The 26,183-nt window shown below is 41.8% G+C and overlaps 1 protein-coding gene across 3 annotated transcripts in view; it reads right to left on the bottom strand.

Annotated features, from left to right (window-relative positions):
• Positions 1-26,183, bottom strand: part of MYO16 (myosin XVI) — a 607,799-nt gene that overhangs the window by 381,913 nt on the left and 199,703 nt on the right. For all 3 annotated transcript variants that reach the window (XM_045481946.1, XM_045481930.1, XM_045481937.1), the window contains exon 4: positions 19,797-19,940. In XM_045481946.1, the coding sequence (XP_045337902.1) occupies positions 19,797-19,940 (144 nt within the window). The remainder of the gene's footprint in view (positions 1-19,796; positions 19,941-26,183) is intronic.

Below are 26,183 nucleotides of genomic sequence, written 5' to 3'. Positions count from 1 at the left end.
CCAACTCTTACTACTTAATGTAGATGCCAGTTAACCTCGGTATAAATGTATGCAGTACCCAGCACAGTGCTGACCTACAGCAGCCACTCAATAAACTGTACCTGCACTAATAAACGTAATCAAAAGAGAAAGAATATCTTATTAAATACAACATTTGTGGGATGCCTTGGTGGCTCAACTGGTTAAGCGTCCGACTTCAGCTCAGGTCATGATCTTGAAGTTCTTGAGTTCGAGCCCTGCGTGGGGCTCTGTGCTGACAGCTCAGAGCCTGGAGCCTGCTTCGGATTCTGCGTCTCCCTCTCTCTCTGCTCTTCCCCTGCTCATGCTCTGTCTCTCTCTCTCTCAAAAATAAACGAGCGTTAATTTTTTTTTAATTTTTAAAAGTACAGTATTTGTAAAACCACCATGAGCTAGAGTCTAATACATCACCCACCCCTATCTGCGTGCAGTATTTGGCGGGGCCCTGAATGCAAGCTCCAAACAGCATGGGCAGAATGCAGTGGCTGAAGGCGAGAAGGAAGGGCAGTTCAGCCCCAGCTCCTTGAAATGCTGAGGATGTGGTAGATCTGGTCTGATTCCTTCCCTTCTTCCCCTCACTCTTACCATACGATACATTTGACAAAAGCAGCAATGAGGAAGCAAAATAATTTCAAAGGCAAGAAATGGTTCTAAAGCTCCATGCCCAGACTATGCAGTCCAACAGTGGTAACAGCTTCAAGTATAGCATCTGAGGCAAACCAGAAAAAATGCCAGAATGCCCTCTCTTATGACCGTTACTGACAAAAAGGCAATGTACCCTGAGGTATATGTGAGAACTCTTTGCAAATCTGTTCCTTAAAGAGAACCCACATGGAACAAAATACTTTGGTGAAAGATTGAGTAGAAACTTACAGGCACTTCTGAAAGAGATCTCCAAAAAATCCGACTGCTTCGCTTATTTCCAGGTAACTTACCAGTTAGTTTCTCTGAAAGTCTGTCTTCCAGCCAGTGGCCCCGCAAAGCACAACAGACCCTTCACTATTGCTTACGAGCAATTATTTGCAAACGAAAACTTCCTCACAATTCTGCCCTGTCTTCAAGGACAAACTCCAAAGAACTGCTAAAGCTTCAAACAAATCAGAGCAAAGATAGCAAACCATTTTTATAAAAAGATAAGCAAAACTGTAAGAGTCCCCCCAAAATGAAACTTAACATCACTGAACAAAAAGAATAACAGATACTGATCCAAAGGGCAATCAAATGCAAACAGGAATAAGAAGCACATGTTCTCATGAAACACCTACTCTCTATGCCCTGCATCATTTTACATTTATCATTGTTGTTGGATTGGGAAATCGAGCAGAGATGCTATTTTATGAGGTACGTTCAGCAAGCAACCCCTCTCCTTCTGAAATATTCATGCCACCGAAGGAAACAGGTGAAGAAACTTAAACCTCAAAACCTCAACACATTCAATTGCCATCTCTCTTCCCAAAGCTCAGCTGAGACATCATCGTTGAAAGCCCTGTGGCAGCCAGGAAGGAGGATGTCAGGTGGGGTGTGCACCAGCAGAAACCTGTAACAGAGCGGATTACCCCGGATGACCGCCAGTGAACGAGGCCTCCAAGGAAGAACCCATCGTCTTGCCACAGGACATCCCTCCTGTACTTGAGTCGGACCAACCAAGGGACCGTGGGGCTTCTATCTGCCCACAATCACGAGAACTTAGGGAACTGAATCAGAAGATTCATGCATCTCTGGTCTCAAGCAAAGACTTTCCCATGGGTTCCCACTGTTTAAGCAGAGAGAGAAAACTAAAAGCATTTAACTTTCTCCAGATGCTAGAATGTTGGCAGATAATGCAGGAGGCGATACCATCAGGGAATCCATTCATTCATTAAGAACTATGTATTAAGCCTTTATTATAATTAAAATGTACTTTGATTTTTAAATGATGGTAAATCTTTATGGTAATAAAAATCTCAAAACCTGTATTACAACCATTTAAAATTTTACAACAGTTGAGATGATACTGGAACACATTTTTACAGCTCCAGCTGTAAGCATTCTGAGGTCAATAATTATTACGCTGGGAGCACATAAATGTTTATTGTGGCCCTGCTGTCATGTGAAGTTACCAACCATGTCAAGAAAACAAAACATGTAAAAAAGAAAGGGTAGTTGTAAAATGCCAAGTAAACTGGTGTGGATGGCATTTACAGTCACGCTGGAGAAGTCTGTACATGTTTCCACATATGACAGCAGTTTAAAGGGACACAGGGGAGGACGGGCACCTAGCAGTGGGCAGACCTGTTAGGGCCTGGGTCTGTGGCACCAAGAGCTGAATCCCCATCTGCCAGACAAAAGATGAAAAGCCAAAGTGTAGCGATATAAACATAGTTATTTAACACGAAATAGATATTGCCATGATCGTGAATAATAGTGTTGTAAAAACAGAGAAAGTAACGAAAATTTGGATAAAATGTCTAAAATAGGAGAATACTTGGGGCGCCTGGGTGGCTCAGTCAGTTAAGCATCCGATTTTAGCTTAGGCCATGATCGCAAGGTTCATGGGATCAAACCCCACATCGGGCTCTGTGTTGGAAGTGCAGAGCCTGCCTGGAATTCTCTCTCTCCCTCTCTCTCACTCTGCCCCTCCCCGGCTTGTTCTCTCTCTCTCTCTGTCAAAGATAAATCAACATTAAAAATAAAATAAAATAGGGGCACCTGGGTGGCTCAGTCGGTTAAGCATCTGACTTCGGCTCAGGTCATGATCTCACAGTTCGTGAGTTCAAGCCCTGCATCGGGCTCCGTGCTGACAGCTCGGAGCCTGGAGCCTGCTTTGGCTTCTGTGTCTCCCTCTCTCTCTGCCCCTCCCCTGCTCATGCTTTGTCTCTCTCTCTCTCTCTCTCTCTCTCTCTCTCTCAAATAAGTAAAAACATTACAAATAAAATAAAATAGGGGCACCTGGGTGGCTCAATCAGTTGAGCATCTGACTTCGGCTCAGGTCATGATCTCACAGTTCGTGGGTTGGAGCCCCGCATCAGGCTCTGTGCTGACAGCTCAGAGCCTGGAGCCGGTTTCAGATTCTGTGTCTCCCTCTCCCTCTGCCCCTCCCCCACTTGCACTGTGTCTCCCTCTGTCTCAAAAATAAATAAAATTTTTTAAAAATTAAAAAAAATCATAAAACAAAAAATAAAACAGGAGAATATTTAAATAAGGACATTTATATGACACAACTGCGTATTACTAAACCACCATGTAGAAGAAAATTTTAGGACCTGGGGATGTGCAGAAAGTGTATATAAAAAGAAAAGCTACCAATACATACATGTACACATCATATCAGGTAAATTCTGTGTAAATTCTGACATGTGGGGAGGGGAGACACAGAGGACAGAACACATCAAAACATACTCAGTGATTAGCTCTATGCGATGGAATTATTAGTGATTTTTAATTTTCTTCTTTACATGTATGGGTTTCCTTCAATTTTCTACAATAAATGTGTGACATTTATATTGAGAAAAGTATTCTTCAAAATAAACAATGAACAACACTCTGAAACAAGATCAAAACACAGGACTGTTCTCTTGGGTCCTGGATGAGTTTCAAATCTACTAAAGTCAAAGGTGAGCAGTAAAACTTTAGACAAGTCAATGATTATCTGGCAAGCAAACCTGAGTAACGTTTGAATCAATGAGTGGCCACGATATAATTAAAGGTCAACCATCCAATTAAAAGATACAATTTCATAAGGAACCACGGTGAATGAGGGTTTCCGAGAAAAAGCTGAGACAAGAAATCATGGGTTCCACGTTAGTAAAGACCCCCTATGGTGAGGGTAAATTGAACATAATTTGAAGGTATTGTGCAATTCACTTATATTACGTGTCCTACTAAGCCACTCATTTATTTCCCTTCATATCATGGTTTTGTGTGAACCACACAATATTAATTGACAAAGACCTTGCACGAAATGAGGCAGTGTCTTTCTACCTCACTGATTTTCATTTAATTATTCTCTAATACCAGTCAGTGTTCCCTGCTTTTTAAAAGGCTTATTTTCACTGAGATATCACCTCACACCAGTCAGAGTGGCTAAAATGAACAAATCAGGAGACTACAGATGCTGCAGAGGATGTGGAGAAATGGGAACCCTCTTGCCCCGTTGGTGGGAATGCAAACTGGTGCAGCTGCTCTGGAAAACAGTGTGGAGGTTCCTCAAACAGTTAAAAATAGACCTACCCTATGACCCAGCAATAGCACTGCTAGGAATTTACCCAAGGGATACAAGAGTGCTGATGCATAGGGGCACTTGTACCCCAACGTTTATAGTAGCACTTTCAACAATGGCCGAATTATGCAAAGAGCCTAAATGTCCATCAACTGACGAATGGATAAAGAAGATGTGGTTTATATACACAATGGAATACTACTTGGCAATGAGAAAGAATGAAATCTGGCCATTTGCAGCAACGTGGATGGAACTGGAGGGTATTATGCTAAGTGAAAGAAGTCAGGCAGAGAAAGACAGATACCATATGTTTTCACTCTTATGTGGATCCTGAGAAGCTTAACAGAAGACCATGGGGGAGGGGAAGGGGAAAAAAAAGTTACAGAGAGGGAGGAAGGCAAACCATAAGAGACTCTTAAAAATTGAGAATAAACTGAGGGTTGATGGGGGGTGTGAGGGAGGAGAGGGTGGGTGATGGGCATCGAGGAGGGCACCTGTTGGGATGAGCACTGGTTGTTGTATAGAAACCAAGCTGACAATAAATTTCATTAAAAAAATAAATACATAAAATAAAAGGCTTATTTTGTTCATCCAAACACTCCATACTTTGCTCGGAGAAAATACAGCCTTTTCTGGTTTTGTTTACCGGCAAACTGTGAATATGGACAATTGATATTTTCTGTCCCTAAATACCTTGCGTTAATGGTCTTCATGTGTGATTTATCTCTGGTGCCTTATGGTATCAGCTCCTCTCTTTCTTTTTCTTTCTTTAGTCTAGCATATTCTATTACAGTCTTAATGTTCCACACTTCGATATTTATACACATACGAAAGGGAAATGACACAGAGTGTATATGTCCTTGCATTTGAACTTGGGACACAATTTGAAACTTTCCTAGCATTTACTTCCCCACGTTTGAATGACTAGCTTCTCCCATTAATTCCCACTCCGCCATCCACAAGGAAACTCTCCAGCCATGTTTCCCCTGGACACTCACGACAGCACCAGCTTCTGGTTTGCCTTCTAAATCTGGCTTCTCTCTTCCAGTTTTCTCTGCAGCCTCCTGTTTCTCTAACAGTCTTTTAATTGGTATACTTTGGACCATCTTTCAAATGTTCTTTCACTTTTTTTCATTTCTTTTTATTAAAAAAATTTGTTTTAATGTTTATTTTTGAACGAAACAGAGACGAATGCGAGTAGGTTAGGGGGAGAGAGAGAGAGGGAGACACAGAATCCGAAGCAGGCTCCAGGCTCCGAGCCATCAGCACAGAGCCCGACGCAGGGCTCGTACTCACGAGCTGTGAGATCATGACCTGAGCCGAAGTTGGACGCTCAACCGACTGAGCCACCCAGGCACTCTAAATGTTCTTTCATTTTGACGGGGTGACCTGATTTACTCGAGGGCTTCTGTTCCCATGTGTGTAGATGAGACTCTCTCTCTTGAGTTCCAGAAACAATGCCTCCTGGACGTCCCCCGGTGGATCTTCCATGGATTCTGACCTTGACATGTTCAAAAAGGAACGCATAGCCCTCCCACAGAAAACTTTTTTTCTCTGATGGTCTTTGCACCACCCCTTCCAATTTCCCAAACACAGATGGCTTGGAGTCATTTTTAAATTCCCTCTCCTTCTTTGATGTTAAACGACCCACATTACTACTGATTTCACCTTCAAAATATACCATCAGTATTTCCTTCACTCTCATCACCACATCCTAAGCCCAGAGTGACTCACCAGCATTTCAGGTCATGTTCTTGCAAAGGCATTGCTTCCACTGAGGGGCCTCTTCTGTCTTAGTTCACATGTGTGCAGGGCCACAGGGGTGAGGTCCACACACAGCCTACTTACCCCATCCCAACCCTCACCCGAAGCTGAGATTTGATGTGAGGCACGCATAAAAATATTGATGTAAATATATTAATATGTATACACTAAGAAACAAATTAGTGTTTATGCTCACTTTCACCTTCTCTCCTACACAGTATCCACGTTTAAGGCCAAAGACCCTTTGGTTGCTCTGTTGCTCATGTATCCTTAGGAGCAAGCCTAGCACACAGCACACAGCGGACCCTCAATAAAAAATGTACTTAATGAATGAATGAATGAATGAATGCACATAATTAGCCAGAGATATTTTTGAAAATAGTGTTCCCATTTTTATCCTGATTTTGAGGAGAAGACTCCCTCGCAGCTTATTGAGAATGGCTTTTTTTTTGTTCTAAAATATCATCAGAATTTGTACTAATCCAGAGCATAGTACGTGCGAGAAGAAGCAGGTGAATCTGACTGCCGTAGGAAAGGTTAAACCCGTCAGGATTCAAGCATCCCTGAGCAGATCCATCAATGGTGTTGTGCCAGGTGGAGAGGTGGCTTCCTCTCCAAACCCAGCCCCAGACCCCTGGGACAGTTCAAATAAGTCTTTCGATGAGATGATGTAACAAGGTCCCTGCCAGACTCTGCAATCCCATAACCCTATTCCATGTTTCGAGGTCTCTTTCGCATCTTTGTATCTGCAGTTCTCAGATGAGGGTGCAGAAGTGGTATAAAAATTATAAGGCAAAGAAGCTACCCTCAAGGTATTTACAGTATATTTAAAGGGTCCAGTTAAATTTACGAAATAATCCCCATCCTCATCAAAGCCCAAGAAAGGCAGTAGATACAGAAGCATGGCAGAAATGGGATGGACATGAATTTTGGAAACAAACCCCAGGTGGATCCTAACCTGGTTGTGTCGCTGGCTGTGAAAACCCCGGGCAATGACGTCATTAAGACCGACTGTCATCTCACTCGGAGAGAAGATGGAAGTGAAGTCTCTTAAACTATTCTATTGTTGAGAATTTCTCGTTATCAGCGACCTTCCAATTAACTCTCCCCAATCTCAGACTGATGCTCTCAAAGTTCTGTCCCTGCACATTTTCACTGCCAACTAAACTCTGCTCAGAGGAGGTAAAAGAGGTGAGGGCACTGGATCCTGGTGGAACCAGCCCCTCACACATCGATGTCCTTTCTCCTCTCCAGCTTCACTGAGGAGCTTCTGCGACTTTTACCTGCATTTCATGGCACAGTATGTTTTTATGAGATGTCTCCAAGGTGTCACGGTCAAATGCATTTGGGGTCCCTGCAGAATCTCTATCTTAGAACTCCACACCGCCCCAGAGCGCTGTGAAGCCTCCACCTGCTGGACGGGTCACAGTGAGATGGGAAGCCCTGGGCCAAGTGCTTGGGGCACTACTGAGCTAGACTGAGTCCCAGGGAGAGTCTGTAAGGACCTCATCAGGAGGCACCTGGACTGGGGATGCTCAAACCCTTTTCTTTTTTTTTTTTTAATTTTTTTAACATTTATTTATTTTTGAGACAGAGAGAGACAGAGCATGAACGGGGGAGGGTCAGAGAGAGAGGGAGACACAGAATCTGAAACAGGCTCCAGGCTCTGAGCAGTCAGCACAGAGCCCGACGCGGGGCTCGAACCCACGGACAGTGAGATCGTGACCTGAGCCGAAGTCAGACGCTTAACCGACTGAGCCACCCAGGTGCCCCACAAACCCTTTTCTTTAATGGTAACCCTTTTTTTTTAATTTTTTTATATATATATTTTTAATGTTTATTTATTTTTGAGACAGGGAGAGACAGCATGAACGGGGGAGGGTCAGAGAGAGACGGAGACACAGAATCTGAAACAGGCTCCAGGCTCTGAGCTGTCAGCACAGAGCCCGACGCGGGCTCAAACTCACGGACCGCGAGACCGTGACCTGAGCCAAAGTCGGACGCTTAACCGACTGAGCCACCCAGGCGCCCCAATGCTAACCCTTTTAGTTACCAGTTTCATTATTTAAGAATGGAGGCAGGTGGTAACTGTGTCCCCACGGATGAGGGCAGCAGGACAGGTGAGTGTCAGAACCAAGGACGTAATTCTAGAACCGATGTTTGCCGATTCTGAGAACCAGTTCATGTGGAAAGCAGCACTCTGGCCTGGACCTACTCCTCACGGCCCCTAAAGGGAGGGCCCCGTGCTGCACAGGCTCACAGCTGTCATAGCTGTGTTGTCTTGTGCTTCCTGGAAACATTATTTTATTTTTGCCCCCAGCCTTAGAGTCATGTGGAAACTGCCATCAAACACTTCTCTTGCTTCTGTTACTACTTGCAGATGTATTCCCCTTCTACTTCCTCTAGGCTGACAGAAAATATTGGATGGTGACTGGATTTTTCTATGGCATCGTTTTGGCTTGGCTCCCTTCTTTTTTTTGTTTTAAATTTACTTTCTCAAGCCAAAAAAGTTATCTTATCTTTTATTATATTCCTTATTCCTATATACACTCCCACCTGACTCCTAGTCTGCCAAGTTTTAAGCCAAAGTTTTTAGTAAAAGTCTTCAATTATTACAGAAAAGGGTGAAAGCACTTCTGTCTGCCAAATGGTTCCCACGCTAGGTTTTCTTGCATACTCTGCGTACCCCGGGCAGTCAGACGGAGCGAAATTCAAACGTGTCTTAGTTTTTCTACACTTTTCCCACATCACATCTTTCCTCCTCATTTTCCTTCTCAGTTGCCAGGTAAACGCAGATTGCTGATTTCTCCTAAATCTCAACCGGCCAAAGATTTAATAAATGGCATGAAATGACATGTGCCCACCAGACAAAATACCAAAATCACATGAATGATAGCAAACCAGGGGATAAAGTGTGTGTGTTTTCTGAGACACAGTGTGTTTTCTTACTCCCACCCCATCTCCACAAAAACAACTAGCAGCTATCCAAGTTTTAACACGGAATCCTGAAATTCTGTTATATTATCTGCAAATTACACAATTCTTAAAGTTAAAACCTTCTTAGGTGTTAGGATTTTTTTTATTTATTTTATTTTATTTTAATTTTTTTAAACGTTTATTTATTCTTGAGACAGAGAGAGACAGAGCATGAACAGGGGAGGAGTAGAGAGAGAGGGAGACACAGAATCTGAAACAGGCTCCAAGCTCTGAGCTGTCAGCCCAGAGCCCGACGCGGGGCCCGAACTCACGGACCGTGAGATCATGACCTGAGCCGAAGTCGGACGCTTAACCGACCAAGCCACCCAGGTGCCCCAGGATTTTTTTTTTAAACAGACTACAATCATTAAGGAACAGAGCCTACCAAGTCTTTCAAAGAGTGATTTCATTTGGCAAGTCCTGGCTCAAGCTTTCTGAATTAAATTTCATTTATATATAAACATATATACATATATACATATATGTATATATATATATGATATCATAGAAAATTATAGATAGAAATTATATATATATTAGATATCAGAAAATTATAGATATAATTATATATATACATTAGATATATATTTATAAAATATAGATATATATTTTAGATATATATTTAGATATATAATTATAAAATTATAGATATAAATTATATATATATTAGATATCAGAAAATTATAGATATAAATTATATATATTAGATATCACAGAAAATTATAGATAGAAATTATATATATATATATATATATATATATATACCTCATAATATCTTCACTGAAAATGAAAAAAAATCTAAAGACTAAATTACCTAACATCATATTTCTGTGAATATTAAAATACCCAGATCTGGTTGTTGTTAACAGATACAATATTGAAAAAGAAATGAGGGTGTCAAGAATCATGAATGACAACAATGGTATTACAGGAAAGTACCAGAAATATGCACTGTTCTGGGTCTGTGTTTACGAGCCCTCCCAACATGAGCAAGCAGTGTGCAGTATCCTGGCACAATAATGTGCTTTTCCAATGCGGTTTAAGGACTGAATGTTTCTTTAAATTTGACTGTGAAGGAATTTCTTATCTTGTGGAGCTTGATTTATTAATAAACATTGCATCCAAGTCCCTGGGATGAGTTCGGAATTAAGTAAAAAACACTCTGTCACCCACAGCTAGCAGCCAGTATGGTGGTCAGGCGTGCTTTGTAAAGAGGCAGCCGTAATGACTGGGATCAGAAGACCAATGTTTCTCCATGCTCATGGGAATGTCTTGACCCTTTTCTCTTCTTTTTAGCTGAACAGACTGTATGAAAATCTAACCACCTCAGAACTACGGGGTCGTCGAAACAGTGATCACTTACAGAAGTGGTTCAATGCAAGTCATTGCTAATAAAATATAAACTCCTAAGCAATGCTACATAGAGGGCACACAGTAGGGGAAAATCTGCATGGGATACTGATCATCGACCTACAGGGAATGAACACTGAGAAAAACACAACTTGAACCAAAAGTCAAGGCATATGATAGCAAGTTATTTTCTTTCACTGCTCTATACACAATCCAGCGCTACCTACGTAGAAGGCACATTCCAAATCGAAAGGCAGTCATATTGTATAAGGACTCCCGGCCTATGACACCCACAAAGGGGTGATATTTCATCATCCCAAAGCCGTTCTTGAGATGTAACCTTGAACACAAGGTCGGGGGGCAGGGGGTGAGAAACGAAGCAGAGCAGAAATGCCACATGATGCTTCTAAGTAAGTTCTTCCAGGCATCTCTGACCCTACAGTAGCCCACGTCCCACACAAACTTGCTGTGGGGCACGATGGCACAGCCCTTCTCATGCAGGGTTCTGGACTTGGCTACTTTGTCAGTCTTCCAAGGACTGAACTATTAGATGCACTCCAGAGGTACAGGCCAGCCATTTCACATGAGGAGTGTCTTAGAGCATCACGGTGTAATTCTTATGCTGAAATTCAGTTGGCAACAGCTAGGAAAAACTCAGTTACGTGCTTCTAGTTTAGAAAGAGCCAGATGCGTAGACATCCGTATCCGTCCTCAGAGCTCTCTTTAGTTGAACTTCTTCCACTCAGTCATGGAGGAAATAAAACTGATGATTATGTTCCATTGTAAATAGCAACTCTTTTAAATTACAAATTACTCATCATTTTTAAGCGTGAGAAACTGGAAACAGCTGAAATTCCCCAAAAGTATTACAGCATCTAAACTCTAGAACACTGTGCAGCCTCTAAATACACGTTTCACAAAATACTTAAAAACATGGAATAATTTTGCGATATTGCAAAGAAACCGTATGGACTAAGTGGGTGCTACGCTCACCCCCACAAAGAACCAGGAAGCTGTGCATTAAAATGATAACGTTGACTTTCTCTGAGCTGTGGGATTGTGGGGGACTTTTATGTTCTTTTGGTTTTTCTATATTTTTCAATGCTTCTGAAATAAATGTGAATTGCCTTTGTGATTAGAAAAATATCACATCTTGGGGTGCCCGGGTGGTTCAATTGGTTAAGTGTCTGACTTCAGCTCAGATCATGATCTTGTGGTTCGTGGATTTGAACCCCACATCAGGCTCTCTGCTGACAGCTCAGAGCCTGGAGCCTGCTTCGGATTCTGTGTCTCCCTCTCTCTCTGCTCCTCCCCTGCTCACGCTCTCTCTCTCAAAAATAAATAAACATTAAAAAAATTTTTTTAAAAAGAAAAACAATGTGTCTTACTAAAAGGACATTCAGAAATTAAATCTAAATGCTTAACAATATTAAATTATTAAATTTTTTAAATTGTCTTAAATGTAGATGAAAAAAGGTTATAATGGAAAGCACTTTTGAAGAAGAAGTATAATTTACCAAAAATGGGAGCTTACATAAATGAACAGGGAAGCCTAAGGAAGTTTTCCTTATGCCTTGGACGTGGACACATGTGTGTCTCAAACTTTCCAAGCCTGGGAAAAACCAAAAGGACTCATGTTTCTGTCAGATGCCTATGAAAGTGTATTTCTCTGTCCTTCAAAGAATTTTATGTCAAGTCATAGAAAAATCACGAAGCACACACTATTGCCCGTTTTCTGAAATCCCTTTCATGGTCTTAGTCTCAGTGAATATTGAGTGAGAATTTTCACCGTAAGGTCAGGATGGATTTTTACTATAGATTTTAGTGATGGGAAGGTTTAGGCCGTGGTAGGACGTACAACAAACAGAAGTCAAACTCCTAGAAACACAGAGGAGAAGGGTGGTCACCAGGGGCTGGGGTCGGGGAGATGGGGAGCTACTGGGCAGAGAACCAGCCTCCAGTTACAGATGGATGGATGTGCTTTCAGGATCTAACATACAGCATGGTGACTGTGAGTAGTAACATTGTTTTGTACACTTGAGTTTTGCTAAGACAGTAGATCTTCCTACCACATTCTTACCACAACAGAAGAAGAATTACTGGCCACTACGTGAGTTGGTGGATGTATATTAATTAATCTGAATGTGGTAATCGTTTCACAAAGTATGCTTATATCAGATCATCATGTTGTACGCTTAAAAAATATACAATCATGGGGCGCCTGGGTGGCTCAGTAGGTTAAGCATCCGACTTTCACTCAGGTCATGATCTCACCGTGTGTGGGTTCGAGTCTCGCATCAGGCTCTGTGCTGATGGCTCGGAGCCTGGAGCCTGCTTCCGATTCTGTGTCTCCTTCTATCTCTGCCCCTGCCCTGCTCACCCTCTGTCTCTTTCTCTTTCAAAAATAAACATTAAAAAATTTTAAAATATATGTATACACAATCACGTTTATCAAGTATACCTCAATAAAGCAAAGAGGCTCTTGGGTTTAATGGCCACGAACAGGGGCTAAAAACCTGGATGTCTGCCCAAGTTCCTTTTTTGACCCACTTGCCTTCAGATCTAGTGAGATAAATTAAGCAGGGTAAACAATAAAATGTGCCTCCTGAGTCCATCACAGCGATTCCAACCGTGTTCTTGGCAAGGGCCACGCTGTGGTCCTTGCGTGGACAGCAGCCAGCCTGGCTGCACCGAAGCATGGCCGAGAGGTGATAAGTGGGTCAGCAAACACACACTGCTCTTCAGAGAAGCTTGACTATAAAAATGAGACAGACACTGAGGTGACAATTGAAGGAAATACATTTGATCAGGGTTTTCCTTATTTTCTGAATTAATGGAAGATCCTGGGACCTAACTATGAATTTAAAAGAAGAGTCCAATAGAAAAGACCATGGAAATGAGAGATGAAAAAGTGAGGAAGAAATCCTTCAAAGGGTGGAAATTAGTTGAATCTAGAGAGGACGGATGAGCACACAGTGTAGAGAGAACGAACACACACCTTTTGGAATGGAACAAAGGCTGTGAATAAATGGCGGGGGGGGGGGGGCAGGGAGGAATCAACAGTTTGTTGGGTGAAGCCAAACACATTCAAGCCTGAAAACTTATTTTGTCAGTGGAGTTGAAGGCAAGATAAACTGTTAAGAAAGAGGTTGAATATCATATGTAGGATCATTTACATAAAAAGATGGGGCACCTTGGTGGCTCAATCAGTTAAATGTCCGACTTTGGCCAGGTCCTGATCTCATGGTTCTTGAGTTTAAGCCCCACGTTGGGCTCTGTGCTGACAGCTCAAAGCCTGGAACCTGCTTCAGATTCTGTGTCTCCCTCTCTCTGCTCCTCCCCCACTCAAGTTCTGTCTCTCCCTCTCTCTCTCTCTCTCAAAATAAAACGAATAAATATTAAGAAAAAAATTTTTTTTAAGTTGATAAAGACATCAGCTCTGCCACAGGTCTTGGAGAATCAGACTTACCCTGAACCATCTGGAGTTATAGCTCATTTTCTAGGGAGAAATATAATCTTAAACAGCAGGGTGCCCCATGTCTTAATATTTAAATCAAAGTGATGGGAAAGATAAATTGTAACGAAACAATATAAAAACTTTATACTAGTATAGAATGGTCCAAGCAACTAACAAGTAAAGTCTGGGAATGAGTTCATTTTGACCTCTCAGTTGAAGCCACCTAACACAAAGTAAGCAACATGCTTTTGAAATATCATTTACTGTTTCAGTTATGACAGAATTGTTAGTTCCCAGAAACTAACACCCATTAAATGCGGCACCCATTAAAATGATCTGGTTCCGCACTGCCCACCAGACACGGTCCATGACACCCTCTATCCAACAGGCAAAAAAAATCGCGAACATCAGACATTCAAACACAAAAAGCCAAGGATCGAAAAAACCTTCCGTGTGCGTTGTTGTGGCCAATGGTAAAGGTACTGCTGAGCTCCCGTTAGTAAATGATTGTCCACCTGCTAACATTTTCCCTGCACCCGATTTCAAGGAGTGAAAAGCCATTCAAACATCTCCTGGGAGTATGTAACAGAAAAAATTCACCATTACCCTGGAGCACCTGGGGGGCTCAGCTGGGTTAACTGTCTGGCTCTTGACTTTGGCTCAGGTCATGATCTCGCAGTTCTGTGCTGGCACTGCAGAGCCTGCTTGGGGTTCCCTCTCTTTCACTCTCTGCCCAGCCCCTGCCTATGTGCTCTGTCTCTCTCGTTCTCAAAATAAATAAATACATTTTTAAAAAATAATAAGCAAATAAATAAAACTAATTAAAATGACACTGTATCCTTCAATTGTCTATTACTCATTTCTTGTAATTATGTATCAGAGCTACCCTTTATAGAGTAAGATTTATTAAATAATGCCAGGACATGTGGAATATCAAATTATAGCCTCCCAAGTTTTTCAACAGGAAAAGAGAAAAAGCCCGAGATGATTTGTCAGTAACACGGGTGAATCATTTTCTCCAGTATAAATAAGCACCCCGCAGTGTTTGACTCAATTAAATTATTCTCCTTTCAAAATAATGAGCTCCAAATGAAAGGGATTTGTTTCATATGGTTCCAAATGCCACGGGCTGTTACAGTGTTCAGATTTGCCCCGGCTTTGGAAGGTGCCGCACTGCGCCATCAGATGTGAAAATTCAGAAAACCGCAATAAATGCAAATCTTTTATCCAAAGTCACATGAGGAAAGAGGGGAGAAGAGAGCAAGTGGACCCAGAGACCACCCTGAGCGCAGTCCCGTGGCACCTGATGGCAGAGGGAAGCCGGCTGGTGAGCCAAGTGCCTGAGCAAGTTCTGGGTGTATCCTATAAGCACTCACTCATCGTGTGCTTCCAGACACAACGCAGACACATACATGTATAAACATGTTGGAATAAACGTGAAATCGAGATTTTCAAGAGAATAAATCCTGACATGACTGGAGTTCATCAATTATCAGCTTTTGAGATTTATTCTTAATAGAAAAGCTTCTTAAAATCTGGGAAATGGCAAATTACCTTGAAATTATTAAAAAAAAAAAAAAACAAGGTGAAATATTGAGCTATAGAACATTAGTGTTCGAATATGGTGCAAATCAGAAAATATTTTCAAAAAATCAGATAATGTAAGATGAAAAATAAAAATGTACATATGGGAGATGCTCAACAATCACTAAAATAAGGTAAGTAAAAGAAAATTCTCAGTGGACAAACTATTATGATATATATTATGTTATATATATAATTAAATGCATGTATTTATATATAACATAAATATATATGTATATATATATATATATTTATATATATATATAAAAAATATAGTGCATTATTTTATTGGGACCCAAAACATTTAGATTTGAGATTTTATTCTATTATATAACCTCTCTGATATCGGATTCTTTGCATAAAAATAGAGATTATATATTAAGTGTGTTACTCACATCATAGAAATACTCTATTTTCCCAGTGAGGTATTTGTAAAACTTCAAGGAAACTGCAAAGCCTTATTTAACTACGTGCTGGAAATTGTAAAAATCATATTTCTTTTTGGTCTAAGTTTTGAAAAGTTACTGCAGAAACCCGTCATTTTCTTGGACCCACCCAATTCCGAAAATATACTGGGTTTAGATGATTTCCATTTCATACTTAAAATTCCAGAAAGTATCAATTGTCTTGCTTAGTAATAAACACAGTGGGTCCTCATTATTCCTGTTTGCCGAATTATTTTGTAACACCAAGGTGAGCACTTCGGGTACACGTCCATGGCCATTCGCGCACATGCACGAACATTCCGGTCACCCAGTGCACGTGCTGGGAGCCGAGCTCGTGTGAGACGATGCTGCATCTTCTTGGTTCAGGGTCGTAGTGAAAAAAAGTCTTACTGTAGTCTATTTGGTGCCATGTTTTTCACACTTTGGTCCTTCTGTCGGTGATTTTGTTGCTTAAAATGAGCCCCAAGCATGGTGCTGAAGTCCTATCTACTGCTTCTAAGCGCAAGGAAGCTATGATGAGCCTTATGAGGAAAATATGTGGGTGGATACACTTCCTTCAGGCATGAGTTACAGTGTCACTGGCCGTGAGTTCGATGATGTTTATGAATTACCAGTATATATTTAAAAATGTGTCTTTACGGGGCGCCTAGGTGGCTCAGTTGGTTGAGTGCCCGGCCCTCGATTTTGATTCAGGTCAAGATCCCAGGGTCGTGGGATCAAGCCCTGTGTCAGGCTCTGCGCTGGGCTTGGAGCCTGCTTATGATTCTCTCTCTCCCTCTGCCCCTCTACCCATCTCCCCCGCTCACACTCTCCCTCTCTCTCTCTAAAAATAAAATTAAATAAAATAAAATAATAAAATAAAATAAAATGGTGTCTTTAAAACGAAAGACATCGAAAACAAGGTTCATACGAGGGCGCCTGGGTGGCTCAGAAGGTTAAGCATCTGAGTGTTGGTTTAGGCTCAGGTCATATTCTCAGTTTCATGGGTTCAAGCCCAGTGTTGGGTTCTATGCTGACAGCTCGGAGCCTGGAGCCTGCTTAGGATTCTGTGTCTCCCTCTCTCTCTGCCCTTCTCCCACTCATGCTCTGTCTCTCTCTCTCTCTCTCTCAAAAATAAATACATATTTTAAAAAATTATAAAAAACAACAATAGGAATGACGGCATTAGTAGTCCACTCTGGGGACTTCTGGCTCTGTATGAATTCTAGCATTAGCCATACGACAACAGATCACAGGGACTAGGGTTCAGATTAGGACACCAAACCTGGTCTCAGACACTATGTTCTGGCCTGCAACATATGCACTGCCCTCTCTGAGCACCCATCCCTCACCTATCGAAGGCAGGTGAAAGCTAGCACATATGTAGTAGGGTGAATTAATCCCTATGAAGCCTGTAGAAAAATACCAGGCACATATGAAGTGCTGTATAAAAGTCAAGTATTAGTATCTTCTAGAATTTTGTAGATCATTTGGCAAGAATACTGACAATATTCACAGTACCTAAACCTACTCCATAAACACAAACCACTTGTGATCCAATTAAAGTAGGAATGTTCTAATGCTGTTCAGGATATGACAGCAACACACACATTCACACATCTCTACTTAACAAAAACCCACAATACGTAATTATCTCAACTCACCGAAATCTTTTTTTTTTATGTTTATTTATTTACTTTTGAGGGGGTGGAAGAAGGCAGAGAGAGAGGAAGAGAGAGAATCCCAAGCAGGGTCTGTGCTATCAGCAGAGGGCTCAACCCACGAACCGCGAGATCACGACCCTGAGCCGAAACCAAGAGTCAGACGCGGAACCAACTGAGCCACCCAGGTGACCGCCCCTTTATAAAAATATGTTTATTTATTTATTTATTTTTGAGAGAGAGAGAGAGAGAGATGAAATTGTTTCTCTAGACAACGATTTCCTGACAAACTTGAAAAAGATGATTCAGATGCTTTTAACACAAATTCCAACCCTCTCGTCTTCGCACCAAAAGGGGCAGGCCATCTGTGACTCGTGTCCTTTCTCTCAAGCGCTAAATCCAATCCCACACCAAACACGGACAGCCTGACTTTGCACACGTGCAGATGCCAATCATGTCTCACCACCCCACCGGGGCTAGCCTGGCGGCTGACAGCAGGGTGCTAAGTGCCCCCCATCCTTCCCCTCCGCTTGTTTGTTCTCAACACAGCAGGCAGTGACCTTCTCAGACATAAGTCAGATTGCATCATTTCTCCACCCAAACTCTCCAAAGGATCCCCGAGTCACCTGGGGTGAAAGGAGATTCCAATGTCCCGCCCACTGGTGCCAGCAGATCCACCGCCTGTGTCTCCGACACTGGCCCCCCCTGCCCCCACCCGCTGCGCTCCAGCTGCACTGGTTTCCTTGCTGTTCCACAAATACAAGACCCTTGCTATCCCCCCACACCCTGCTCACCTCGTGACTACCCCTCCATGTGGCTCATGGTTCACGTGTCACCTTCTCCATGAGGCCACCCCTTAATACTCTCTACTCCTCTCTTCTCGTCCTTCCAACGGTTCTCTGTGGGTGACATCCTGTGTATTTGACTCATTTGCGTGTTTGTCCTTCTCCCCGGTAGAATGTAAGCCCCACGAGGCAGGGATTTCTGCAGGGATTTCGGCTACTTTTGTTCACTGCTGACCCTCTTGGTACAGAACAAAAGGCACTCAAATATTTACGCAGTCTCTTACGCATCAATAATCTTTGGAAAACGGAGAGAATACTGGACAATGCGGCGCTAAACCAAGTACAATGGCATTTAATTCTGGAAACAAAATAAATCTCTCGTTTGGGGTTGTTGATGGGTACACGTTTCTATAGAAATTACAATTTTTAGGACAATGTGTTTCATCCGTATTTATTTAAAAGTAAATTATTCCCGTGGATGGCTGGCTGGGCTGGCTCTTAGATGGTGGCAAGGAGACTATTCAGACTTGCTTAAGCCACTAATCAAATTTCTCAGTCTCACTTTACTTGCTTTGGTTTGTTTTTGCCACGCTCTATAACGTCCAATGTCTTTTCGCCCACTGTGTAGCACCTAGAACATAGTGGTTATTCAACAATGATTTGCTGAATGAATGAATAAACTGTAATTTCCTCAAAGGCAGGAACTGTGTTGAAAGTGATAATCAATAAATATTCATTAAATGCTCGGTAAATGAAGGTCACTAAGATAACTATCAGAAATAGAACTACGCATACGATGTGAGAAAAGGGAACTGCAGAACCAGGAAAATGTTAATTTGAAAACTACAGATTTGACCTCCAGCTCATACATGAAGTGAAGTCAAATTCTGTTGCTCAGTTCTGTCTGTTAAAGACACGCAATGTCATCAGACATTGAGAGGCACATGTTTTCAAAAAAATCCTGCACAACTTCTTAAAACCTTTGTTAGAGCTAAACTCACCAGAAAAAAAAATCCCCAATCCTAATTCCAAAATAATTAAAGTGTGGTGTGAGGGTCAATGTCAGCGTCTAAGCTCTACCCGAAAACAAGAACAACAAGTAAATCCGGTGATTGTTATACTTAAAGTTTTCATTTCCTCATAAAGAAATGTTGCAGACACTTCTTTACTAGATGTCACCAAGAGAATAAGATTTCATAGATACCGTGCGTCTAGTTGGCTAAAAATTAAGAACAGAATGGACTGTGGACTTAATGAAACAACACTTCTCAAATCATTTTAGTTAAGACTGATCTGCAAATATTAAGGCTTATAATTTCCCAGAAAAGGCAGCATAGCTTCACATGACATCTGTGCAATTTGTTTTATGAACTATGTGACCCACAACCTTAGTCTCTAATTATCTGGTAATTCCAGGAAAACAAACGATCACACACACACACACACACACACACACACACACACACATTTTTTTATCAACCAAAGTATTACATATTGTGAAATGTTACTAGTTAAATACACAGCCTTTTATATGCCATCGAATCATCAAATGGTAATAAACCACATTGCTTTACTTACTAATATAAGCAGCAGGACGATGTCAGGGTTATCACAAGCACAGGCGATGTGCATTGGTGTCCAAAAGTCTTCATCCTGGTGGTTGACATTGACCCCTCTGTCAATCAGGATCTCTGCAATGAAGGCATTATCATACCGAGCGCACTGAAAGAAAGAAGAAAAAAGGAAACATATTTCAAACAGTGATAAGGTTTATTGCAAATGTCCATGAAAAAAACTCCACTGGCAATCTAGAGGTTGAGAGATGGGGCTAAATGGAGAAAGAATGTATTCATGTTCTCCAGCTCACATAAGGGGCACGTGGAAGGCTCAAGGGGAAATTACATCCATACACAGTAGAAAGAAAAATAAGAAAATAAGGAAAGACATTAGGAAGGGGGGGAGATTTTCACTATTTGGGTCCTCTTCTCGTGTGTGTGTGTGTGTGTGTGTGTGTGTGTGTACAAACTTTATTATTTTTATATGAAATTTATTGTCAAATTGGCTTCCATATAACACCCAGTGCTCATCCCAACAGATGCCCTCCTCGATGCCCATCACCCACCTTCCCTTCTCTCCCACCCCCCATCAACCCTGAGTTTGTTCTCACTTTTTAAGATTCTCTTGTGTTTTGGTTCCCTCCCTCTTTAACCTTTTTTTTTCCTTCCCCTCCCCCCATGGTCTTCTGGTAAGTTTCTCAGGATCCACATAAGAGTGAAAACATATGGTATCTGTCTTTCTCTGTATGACTTATTTCACTTAACATAACACTCTCTAGTTCCATCCACGTTGCTACAAAAGGCCATATTTCATTCTTTCTCTTGCCATGCAGTATTCCATTGTGTATATAAACCACATCTTCTTTATCCATTCGTCAGTTGATGGACATTTAGGCTGTTTCCATAATTTGGCTATTGAAAGTGCTGCTATAAACATCGGGGTACAAGTGCCCCTAATGCATCAGCACTCCTGTATCCCTTGAGTAAATTCCTAGCAGTGCTATTCATCTGTAGATAAGATTATCAGAAAATCTTGGACAATTTACCATAACTATCTTTCTGAAATACACATTTCATCACATGATATTTCTGCTTTAAAATGTACAGAGTTTGTCACTGACCAAAGAATAAAGCTTCACTACTGCACTGTATCCAAGGCAGACATGACCCTTCATGGTCCTTCCAAATTTATCCCCCATCATACTCAAATGCAACCCTCACACCAGCTGCATAGCACAACTAAAAACTCCACAGTGCCAACTTGTAACAGCGAACTATTATAATTTCAAAATCTTCTAACATAAATTTTAATCACTGTATAATACTGTGCTTTTTAGAAATTTCATAGACTACTAAATAAAACTCTCCAGGAAATTGTTTTGCTTCTTTTATTTACTATTTATAGGTAAAACTCATAAAAATATGCTGGTCAGTGCTGGCTTCGCGGGTGCATGATCTCTGCAGTCATGCGTAGATGGGTCCTGGACTTGGTTTAATGCTCTGTGGCCATCATGAATTTCCCATAATTTTTGAAGAGTCCCACATATTCATTTTACCCTGGACCTTATGAATTATCTGGTCTACAGAAGTCTTATTTTTTATATTTATATCTAAAAGGCTACATTAATATCAAATGCATATTAGTTAATTAGTTTAAAAAAGGACCTAAGCCAATAAATCAGCTAAATATCTATTAGCAAAATTTATGGGTTGAAAGACATATGCTTTTGGGGCTCCTGGGTGGCGCAGTCGGTTAAGCGTCCGACTTCAGCCAGGTCACGATCTCACGGTCCATGAGTTCGAGCCCCGCGTCGGGCTCTGGGCTGATGGCTCAGAGCCTGGAGCCTGTTTCCGATTCTGTGTCTCCCTCTCTCTCTGCCCCTCCCCCGTTCATGCTCTGTCTCTCTCTGTCCCAAAAATAAATAAACGTTGAAAAAAAAATTAAAAAAAAAAAGAAAGATATATGCTTTTTATAAGATTTCGATGCATAAAATAAGTTTCTGTCCCAAAAGAAACAGTAGCCATACCACCACCAGAAGTATTGCCATGTCAATTTACCAACCTATTCACTGGATAGTAGAATTTTAAAAAACCACAGGAGCACTTCCCTTATGAGTAACAGGGACCGGATTTACATTCCTGCGTGAATCAGTTGAAACAAAAACAAAACCACTCAGAAAAAATATGACTTCTGAGAGCTGGGAAGAAAGGAGGCGGTCACATTGTTGCTGTCACTCCAGCTCACAGCCTTGAAGGCATTCCCAAGCTGCAGCACAGAAAGAATCTGTGTCACCCAGGGCCACTCAAGAGGAGACTGAACCAAAAGTCTAGAGACCGAGCTGGCCAGTGCGCACAGGACAGAGTCACAGAGAGGACAGAGCTGCAGAGAGAACTTCAAAGATCTACAGAAGGCCCCCTCAAGTACACAGAAGAGTTCTGATCAGCGCCTGCACCCCAGGAAATGACACAAGGTCCGGGACAGAACCCCCTGAAAAGGGAGAGGAGTCAGAGTTCATGCAATGCCATAAATAGCATCTGTTTCAGCAGCCAGAATGGAAACCTAACTGAAGGTGGCCTTGGGTGGAGCACACACATGTCTTGCTTCAGTGCAGGTGTAGAAGGGGAGATAGGAGCCCTGGGCTCGATGCCACTCTATTCCCACCAAGAAGTATTAAATTCAAGTTCTGAAAGGATCACACTGTTTCCAAATAACTCCAATGCCCCCCCCCCCAAACAGAGCTCAAGATTATTTACAGAAATACAAAAATATTCAGTAACCAACAAGGCAAAATTCACTATGTCCAACATCCAAGAAGAAATGACCAGATATATAAGAAAGCAGGCAAATAAGACCCACAAAGAGGAGAAAGAATGATCAATGGGGAACCAGCTCAGAAGTGATACACCTAACAAAGGACCAAATCTGTGTGTTAAACTGTTCTGATAAGCCACGTTCAAAACACTGGGAAACCTTTGAACACAGTAAGTAGAGACATGGAAGATAGCAGTAAGACTCAAATTTTACTCCATGCCTGAGATAAAAACTACACCAATGAATGGAACCAACAATGAACAGGATGTTGTGGAAGACAAGACTGGTGAACCAGTAAGTAGATTCCACAAAGGGCATGCGAGCAAAAAAATGACTTTAAAGAAGTGAACAGAGCATTGGTGAGCTGTGGGACATCTCCAGACAGTAACCACACAGATTGAAATGGGGACTATGTGGATTGATTTATGTTTTTTCCTTAGTATTTAATTCTCATTAAAGTTAGTAATTAGAAGATAGCCCAATTGTTAACTGATATTTCAAAGAAAGAAAGAAAGAAAGAAAGAAAGAAAGAAAGAAAGAGGAAGAAAGAAAGAGAAAGGAAGGAAGGAAGGAAGGAAGGAAGGAAGGAAGGAAGGAAAGAAAAGAAGGAAGAAAGAAAGAAAGAAAGAAAGAAAGAAAGAAAGAAAGAAAAGGAGAGAGAGAGAAAGGAAGGAAGGAAGGAAGGAAGGAAGGAAGGAAGGGAGAGAGAGAGAGAGAAAGGAAGGAAGGAAGAAAGAGAGAGGAAGGAAGGAAGGAAGAAAGGAAGAGAGAGGAAGGAAGGAAGGAAGAAGGGAAGGAAGGAAGGAAGAGAAAGGAAGGAAGGAAGGAAGAAGGGAAGGAAGGAAGGAAGAGAAAGGAAGGAAGGAAGAGAAAGAAAGGAAGGAAGAAAGGAAGGAAGGAAGGAACAAAGAAAGAAAGAAGTATGAACTGTGGTTCACAAGCATAATACAGTCATGGAAAACATTCATATTTCCCTCCTTGAGACCTGGAGGTCTCAAGAACATAGTCAGTGTAATGCAAAATCATGGCACACGTCCCATAGAAAGGAAGATAGAAGCAGGCATCAGTATTGGGATGTGTGGACGTATGTGGGGCAATGGCGGATGTGAAATCTGAGGGATTAGTTTCAGGTCTGAACCAAGATCTCTGCACATGTGATGTACCGTGTTGTGTGTAACCGTAATGAAGACAGTATGAATCGGGGCCCCACCGACAGTGGCTGCAGGTTTGGATACGATGACTAATAAGATACGGATCAGAGCATAAAGGCTCAATAAATAGGTTTTAGAATTGGGGCCTGGATCCAATTTATTTTAGGAAATTCACATGCAGGTAATTCCTGTTCTGTTCTCTTTATCATTTTGATAACTCACTGCATAATCAACAGTGATGCGACTCCTCCTTCCGTGTGTCTGTCAAGATATCCTCATCCTGCACCTCGGGAATCCGCATTTACAATTCAGAGATACCTACAGTTTGCCTTTGCGGTGTCTTTTACCAAAAAAAAGACTTAATTAGATACAGTGCTGAAAATGGTATCAGCCTCTCTCAAGTAAGGTAATTTTTAGATCCACATTTCCACGGATCATGAATAATAATTTGACAGCAATAAATACCTTCTAATCACACTTGTCTGAAAAGATTATGATGGTTGAACATTCCTGTTACAATGTTCTTACAACATTATTGTTAGATAGTAAAGCTAATTCTCGCTAGAAAGAATTTTCTTCAAGCAAATCTTCCTCCCAGTTCAGGCTCCTTTCATCACTTCAACCAGTTTCTGGCAACAGCTTACAGCACCAAGAAGGTGGCAGAACAGCCACTCTGTCACCTTCAGAGAGCTCTGACAGCACCAGTCCACCTTGACTGCCTGGAACCAAGTCTCCAGCTCCTCCCATCCCCTTCCCCTGCCTCTCTAAGGTCCAGGCAGGACTGGCTGCATAATTTGTGGGACCCAGTGCAAAAGGGAACAGTGAGGCCCCTTATTAAAAAATGGCTAAGAATTTCAAGATGGCGACAGCACAACATGAAACCAAGCACGGGCCCTGTGGAGCACAGACTCCCGTGTGACCGAGCGGACCGTGTGCCCGTGAAGCCCTCGCTGAACTGCCAAACCTCTCAACCAGCCTGCCCCCAACCAGGTCCCTCAAGTCCACACACTGCACTGCCTTCCAGCCAACTTCTGGTTCATTCCCTCACCTGGAAATGTCCACAGAACCTCAGTGGAAATCGATCTCTCTAGAAACACCGTCTCTCCTGCAGCCTTCTTCGGTGTAGAGAAACTTTTCTCCTATCAGGCCCTGAAAAGGCTTGGCCATTTTCTGAGCTTATTGATTTTTTTTTTTTTTTTTTAAGTAAGCTTTACGCCCAACATGGGGCTTGAACTCATGACCTGAGATCAAGAATCGCACGCTCCACTGACTAAACCAGTCAGGTGCCCCTTAGCTTATTGATTCTTTTAGAATCATTGTCTGTTCACCTTAAAGTGCTTCTTTCTAAGATTCACTCTATCGTTACATACTACCCCTCTTCTCCCAACCGGGTCACTCTCCTCTTTCATCAAAGTTAGGGACTAAGATCACAGCCGTCCCCATGGTCTGAGGACATCAGCAACACTGGGTTACCCCCCTCTCTGAAAGCGTGAAGTGCCTTGACTCCAGGACCCCACAAACCTCCACCACGTTTTACTGGAGTTACCGCCCCCTGGTTTACCGCCACCAAGACTGGCTCCACGCTAAGTCGTAAGTCCTAACATCACAGCCCGTGACAACAAAAACATCGTGTTCTACCTCCTAAAGCATACTTAGAGAGCAACAAGGCAAATAAGCCTTCCTCCAAGACTGTTTATTGAGTTGGCCAGGATTAGTGACAGGGAACACTCTCCACACCAAGTCAGCAGTCCACAGCTTCTCGGTGACGCATGCTTCCACTCTTTGGAACTGTTTCTAAACAACGGTAACGTTTCGCAAGGTTCAAACCCCATACAACACGTATTCCTGATTCCACTGAAAAGACCCGAGAAATCATAGAAACCAAATTAACACAAACAGATAATTTTAAACTTAAGATGTTCTGCCTTCTCCCCACATCTTGTCATAAGGGATATCTTATGTATTTCAGTCCTTCTGGTTAGCTAAGGAGTATGTCTTGAACAATCCTGAAATCTATCACTCAGAAAATCGAAAGATTTCTTCAAAAATTGAATTCACACATTCATCGTGCATACATGAAAGTTATCACTTGCAAGTTTTTGGCTGTTTTTTTTTTTTTAACATGAGTTGGATATACTGTGATATTAGCTTTCTCATTCTCGATGTCTATACATTTTCAGCACACACTTCCCTTTTTACTTCGCAGTGTTGATTTCAAAGCCTCTGGGGCAGAGGAGACAAGCAAAAAGTTACCGGGACAACATCTAATTTGATCCAGATATCAGTTATTGAGCGGATATCATGTGCTAAGCACAAGTCTACTATTAAACAAAAAAATTATGGCTGAACTCTCTGGAAGGGGTGGGGGGAGGGGAAGCAATATGATTTATACAATCAATTTGTCTTCATCATTGCCCATTTTTCCTGTCTTATCTGTATGAGTTCT

The sequence above is a fragment of the Leopardus geoffroyi genome, chromosome A1 (genome assembly GCF_018350155.1).
Source record: "Leopardus geoffroyi isolate Oge1 chromosome A1, O.geoffroyi_Oge1_pat1.0, whole genome shotgun sequence".
NCBI classification, from domain to species: Eukaryota; Metazoa; Chordata; class Mammalia; order Carnivora; family Felidae; genus Leopardus; species Leopardus geoffroyi.
The sequence above is the reverse complement of the archived record's forward strand: the minus strand, read 5'-3'. Positions and strand labels throughout refer to the sequence as shown.